Source organism: Limulus polyphemus, unplaced genomic scaffold, assembly GCF_000517525.1.
Source record: "Limulus polyphemus unplaced genomic scaffold, Limulus_polyphemus-2.1.2 Scaffold3340, whole genome shotgun sequence".
Classification (NCBI taxonomy): domain Eukaryota; kingdom Metazoa; phylum Arthropoda; class Merostomata; order Xiphosura; family Limulidae; genus Limulus; species Limulus polyphemus.
Window position 1 is genome coordinate 89,897 of NW_013668950.1, and position 7,027 is coordinate 96,923.

The 7,027-nt window shown below is 33.6% G+C and overlaps 1 protein-coding gene across 1 annotated transcript in view; it reads right to left on the reverse strand.

Annotated features, from left to right (window-relative positions):
* Positions 1-7,027, reverse strand: part of LOC106469179 (SLIT and NTRK-like protein 2) — a 12,342-nt gene that overhangs the window by 926 nt on the left and 4,389 nt on the right. The window contains exon 2 of the mRNA XM_013929644.2: positions 822-1,530. Within this exon, the coding sequence (XP_013785098.2) occupies positions 822-1,512 (691 nt within the window). The 5' untranslated portion in view covers positions 1,513-1,530. The remainder of the gene's footprint in view (positions 1-821; positions 1,531-7,027) is intronic.

Below are 7,027 nucleotides of genomic sequence, written 5' to 3' on the forward strand. Positions count from 1 at the left end.
CGGGGCTAGCAACTCCACCCCGTAAAAACCAACCTGCTACAAGTAATTGCAACAACACCTTCCGTTGGCGAGGTGTTGTTGCGGCCCTATGCTCCACTGGGAGTTTACAGGAATAAAAAAAAAGTGAGAATGCTTAGTTACCATACTTAATGTAATGTATAGAAAGACAAAAATCTACACCTAAGTGTATATATAATTATATATATAATGCTAGTTGTTTACTCTGCGCAGTCTATGTACCAAACAACAGTTTATCTCAGAATAAATTAAATGTTGTTTATGAAAAGCACTAGAACTCGTTGTTAAGCTTTGATATAATTACTATAATTCCGCTAAAAAAATGAGATTTTTTTTTCTGTGAACGGATAACTGTATCATATTTTAGTGGATGCTAAATTACGTTGAATAATGAAATTATTCAACTGAAATATTATTTTATCTAGATTGAAATCGGTACAAGGAATTAATATTCGTTAATCGAATCATATACACATGAAAATGTATACATACAGCTTAAAATTGCACTTTAAATTATTGTTTCACTTAACAACAATAACTATGGCATTACATAATAACAATGAATGACCTTTGCACTTTGAAATTCTGAATAGTTAAAAAATAATTTGTTAAATGTGTCTTTGATGTTAAAATCGTTTGAGTTTCTCTCTCTGTTTTCTTGGCGTAATCAAATTACATAGTTGTTTAAGTTACCAGCATTTACTTTTAAACATAGACGCATTAGATCGACAACAATAGATTTCATGTTGTTTAAAAATTATAAAAGTAGCTTATAAATGTTCTAGATTTCGATATTAACTCACCATTCATTCTTAAAGTTTTCAAATTATCCAAGGTTTTCAGTGTATTAACGTCCTTGTTCGAGACTGACTTAATTTTGTTGTTGTTGTTAAGGTCAAGCAATTCCAGAACCTTCGATCCATATATGGCTTCTGGGATGTTGACAAGTTTGTTTCCACGAAGCTCTAATGTTTTTAAGCTTCCTTTGAAAGCTTCGAATGCAGATATCTCAATTTCATTTATATTATCATTGTTCAACACCAAGGTTTCTAACGTTTCTCCAAATGCTTCTGGAAAGTTTGCACTTTTCACTTGCTGAAGGTTTTCTTCTTCCAAAATAAGATGTTTCAGATTAGGAGTTGACATGAGAATTGCACTTAAAGCTTCTTGGTCAATATTTGAAGCGAAGAAACTCATCGACCTGAGGTCTTCAAGTTGTACATTTGCAAAATGTTTTATCTCTCTTAAGTCGGAATTTCGGATTTGCAACTCAACCAATTTTAAATTGTAGTTGAAGATTTCAAGTAAAGAATTATTAAACCTTGGCAAGAGAGAACATTCAAGCTTGATGTCATTTTCAATATTATCGCTCAAGCAAACAATTTTGCAGTTATGTATTGAATTGTCACATTGCAATGTTTCTGCGTTGTAAAAACGTATAACCGTTACGCTGACGACAACACTCAAGAATACCAAACGTTTTGAATTCCACATCTTATTCTGTTGTCACAACTGGAATAAATAAATAAACTACCATAAAACAATAATAAAATAAATAACAAAGCCAATCAAATTGTTTCATTGGTATTTAAAAATAAGAATTGAAATTAGTTACAAGAAAAACAACGGACGATTTGCACGTCTGTTTTGAATTTTCGCGCAAAGCCACTCGAAGGCTACCTGCGCTACCCGTCTCTAATTTTGAAGTGATTGACTAGATTGATCACCCTCCCACATCTCTTGAACTACTCTTTACCAACGACCAGTGGGATTAACCGCCACATAATGACGCCCCCACAGCTAAAAGAAAGGGCGAGGATGTTCGGTGACAGGATTCGAACAACGCACAAAGCAAGGTGTTTGTAAATCTCAGACAATTTTTAGTCTAAAATCATGCACATTTGCATGTGAAGTTTTGTACTGATTAAACATAGAAATATTTAAGCATTTTTGTTATAATTTCTTCGATTTGTTTTTTTTTATTCGCATCAGTACTTTATGAGTTATTTTCAAAACTCTGTGCCCACTAAAAGAAATCTCTATTTCAAAAAACATTTTATTTCTCACGCCAACTAATAATTGCTTTACACTCATTATTGCCGGCAACTGATCGAGGAAAATATCTCTAATTAGGCAAACATTCTTCCTGAACCTGCTACAGATTGTTGTTTTAAGGGTTTAATAATAACATTTGTGGATAAGCTAAGACTTTCATGAATAATTACGCTGAGATTAATCGAACTAACTACGAGTAACATTAAGTACTTTGCTATTCTGTGTTCGAAAAAAAATCAAGTTTTCATACACTTTCTTTTCTTTTCCAGTTTTATGAAAGTATGAATAACGATAAGTGATGAAGTACCCTGACAGTTGAAGACGTACTTAATAAATTGATGTCTTGTTTAACTATCTTAAGTGAGTTAGTGCTTAAAGTAGGAATGGGGCGGATACACAAATTTCTCAATCTCATTGACGAACTGATATCGTTGAACGCTTCTAGCTGCGTAACAAACAGAATTATCATAGTTAAAAGTGCACCAAATAGAACAATAGCTCAGGGACCACGTGATAGTGCTAGCGTGAAGTAGTTAATTAAATTAACTAACTAACTTATCAAGCCTTAGTTTATGCACACAACATTACCTAAATGAGATTGCACCTATAGTCTGTGCCATCACATGTAGAACACACAGGCACACACACAATGTGTACACACACCACCTTGTATGAAAAAAAGTGCATGAACAAATGGAAAAAATATTTAAAAAACTGAAAGTGCAGAAAAGGATGCACCAAAAAGTGAAGAAACAAGGTAGGAATAAGCGTGAGGTAATAAAACTTCCTCTGTTCAACATCACAAGGGGGCGTGTCCAAAATCCGTCCATGCTCACTTCGTTTTGTCTGTGTTCATGATAATATACAACTTATAAGTACATACAAAAGTGTGTCTATGATTTATCTACTTTTGTATAGACCGTAACTAATTCATGACGTAGATACACAAAAACCTCATACGAGACACACGAGTTATGGGTCCTCACGAATATCTGATTCTTCTGGTGTCGTATAAACCATACTTTACAGCTCTTGTATTGCCTCCAATAATTCGATTCACAGAAATCTCTGATCACCATATGATAAGCATCACTGAGTTTAATAAGTTTAGTTCATCGGGTTTATTGTATAGAAGATATTAAAAAATAAACGAAGTAGGCATGGACCGAATGTTGGATACGACCCCTTGTAAAGTTATACAGCGGAAGTTTTATTACACCATGCTCATTCTTACCTTGTTTCGTCACTTTTTGGTACGCCCATTACTACACTTTGAATTTCTTGGAATATTTTTCCCACTTGTTAAAATGTACATCCATTGTATATTTTATAGGATAAATCCTTTTACTGTTAGTATTTATTGAATTTCTGTAAAAACCACTAGTTTGAGTTATTTGCTCCACATTATTACGAATATATAAATATCAAAATACTTATTTTTTGTGTATTAGTGATTTATATGCGTTTAACATAACAGACAACTAGTGTTTAAGCATTTTGTAAGTAACGCCCATATTTAACATGATGGGCAACAAGTGCTTTATATATAACAGTCATATTTAAACACTTTGTAAGTAAAAGCCCTACGTAACATGATAGATAACTAGTGTCTTTAAGCACTTTGTAAGTAACAACTGTAGTTAACATGAAATAATACAAGAACGTTTAAGCACTTTGTAAGTAACAACCTTATTTAATACAATGAAAACTAGACTGTTTAGGTATCACCAATTTATTTTCCTTATTACGCTCAAGTTTTTTAAAAGCTAGAAAAAAGTTATATGTCTATAGAACTTTTTTCGGAGCTGGAGAGCCGGCTTCAAATCCCTGCGATACTACAAACTATCCTCAACCCCGCTTTAAGTTGTTCGTTAAAAGTGGCAGTCAATATCTTAGCGTGGTGGGTGATAGGGTGCTGCTGACTGGTTACCTTCCTCTAGTCAGTAGTTCAAAACTAGAGACGAGATAAATATACTTAGTTTTGTTTGTTGGTTTGTAGTCAAGCGCAAGCTACACAATGAACTATCTGTGTTGTGCCCACCATGGGTATCGAAACCCGGTTTCTAGCACAGACTTACTGCTTTGCTACTTGGGGGCAATAGCCTTAGTGGCTTTGCCATAAATGCAAAATACAAATACACTACAAATTCTTTTTATAAATATTAATTCATATTGTCAGCTATATGCATTAATTTAGGCTAAACAACAGTTTCATAGATTGACCAAACCTCTCGAGATATTAATGAGATTATAACTAAAAATATTTGTATTAGCTTGGGTACTCATCTGACGGTTCAGTGCAATCTAATGGTTTTGGGTTTGAGACTTCAACTTGGTTTACCTGTAATACTGTAGGGTGCAGGCACACTACGTGTTTTCTATTCCCTTATTTAACAGAAATTTGTCTCCGTTTTAATGCACGTGACTTCACCATTAAACCAATATCAGCATGATAACTTCACCATTAATTAAAGCCATATTTTCCCCATATTTTTTCCCCATCACCGAACACGTTCAAGTTCATCCTTTCAGATTGGAGGTGTTATAACGTAGCGGTCAACCCCTTTATTCGCTGGTAAAAGAGTAGTCCAAGAGTTGGCATGGATGATGTTAACTAGCTGTCTTCCCTCTATTCTATCACTGTTAAATTAGGGATGGCTAGTGTAGACAGCTCTCGAGTAGCTTGCATGGAATTCAAAGTAAACCAAACCCTTATTGTTTGAAGTAATGGAAAACAATTATTTGGGTGCTGCACGTGTCCTGGGAAGGAATGACGTTAATGATTCGTGTATATAAATACTGTGTGTTCTCAGTCTGGGACAATTCTTCGTAGAGATTTACTTTTTTATTGAGAATCCTCAAACCTCCAGTAAAAGCATCATAAATACACTCATTTTTTTATTATGTTTGATACAGATTGTTTCACACTGTATCTAGATTTTCTTTGCTAAACTCAGTTAAAAGATTTAGATTTACCCCGTAATATATTTCCTGATCGAACCTTCTGTTATTCTGTGGATCCTACCCAATAATAATTCAGGAAAATCAGTGTACCTAAGAATACTAATATTATGATCGTTGTTTATCTCAAGCTGACCTCAGCTTTAATGTTTAGTTTCCAAAATGCAATGTAAAAGCTAAGTTACACTAATTTAATTTAATTATTTAATTTATTAAAACGTTACCACATAAAGTTTTTGTGTTAATTTAGAACATTTCGTGATTGTCTTATGTTACAAAATAATGTTCCTATATTTATTTCTCTTGTCTATTTTAGCAAATGGTTGTAAATAGGTAGCGCTGTTAGTGTATAATTGTTCTTCCTGCACCATATGTGTTACCACGTTAAGTTTGTTTGTTTGTTTCAGACTTTTTGCACAAAACTACACAAACGGTTATATACGCATAGCTGTCTCTAATTTTGCATTTATAGACTAGATCGTAGGCAACCAGTGAACAGCACACATAGCCAACTCTTGTATGACCGAAAAGTGGGCTTTCATTATCACTCTTATAGCGTAGCAACGTTCCAAAGTACGGAGCGCATTGTTGCGGAAATGGGTCGCGAACACCTCTGAATTATGAAAACGCGGCAATGTACCATTAACATGTGAAATACAAATAACATAAATTCAATTATACTCCAGCGTTGGTGCTTTTTCACGATGCACTTAGTTAAATCCAGCAGCCTTTTTCTGTATTATCAATATTCATTGTTGCATAATTTCACCATGTCCTGTATATAAGTTGTTTGCTAACTGCATAAAGAAGTACCTGTTGAGAAGAATACGTCCACATTGACGTATTACTATTTTACGAAAATACGCTTGTAATTTTAGAAAATATACACAAGCCCTTAAAAGATTGTGTAAAGTTTAAAGTTGGTTTTATGCTAATTTTATTCGCCTTTTGTGAACATAGCCTTTTTTTTCCATAAAATTACTGACTCAAAAATAAAACCATAGTATTATGCAAATAGATTAAACGTAAATTTGTTGATAGCATGCTGGTCTGTGAATCTAAGTTTATGATTCACTTCACTTTATCGCGACAATATGCTCGCTCTGTTTGTTGATCTGGATATGTCGTACAATAAACTGCACCCGTTGAGATAAGGGTAACCACCTCAACTATTATTTCCCAAGACAGATACAATGGTTTCATAAGTCATCAAATCCGTCTAAAGCCGGTATCAAGGGCGATTTAAAAATAAAAAGCAAATATTTCTCTACAATTCCTGTTTTAAATATGTAGTTTTACAAATAAAACAAATACGTTTGTATTTATAATTTAATAAATATTTTTCTCATCATAGAGTCTAAGTAAAACAACGTTATATAGGAAGCCTGGCACACTGCATGTAACATATGCTGAGCTGTACAAAAAATTAGTCAACTAACAATGCTTTGTTTGTTTTAACCAGAAGTTTTTGAAACCGTATACCAAGGTGAAATTATATGACAAGAATCTTATTTAACAGCTCTGAAACCGGTCCTCTAAAGGCTGATCCACACCTTGTCAAAACTGAATGGATGGCAGTTGAGCCCCGCGTTTCTAGAAATTTAATAATTCTTATAATTTTTATATATAAATCTTAACGTAGTACTGACCCTTAAAACTGGGCAAATTTACATGGTGATGAAACTGTGAAATGGGGTAAATGTACACAGTTATTAAAAGCTTACTGACATTCAAGTGCAAAAAACTTTAACGGCTATCTTTTTAAAACGCAATTTTCACTGGGATCACCAATTTATCAGCATGATAACTTCACCATTAAACCAATATTAGCATGATAACTTCACCATTAAACCAATATTAGCATGATAACTTCACCATTAAACCAATATTAGCATGATAACTTCACCAGTAAACCAATATTAGCAGGCTAACTTCATCATTAAAGCCAATATCAGCATGAATACTTCACCATTAAAGCCAATATCAGCATGAA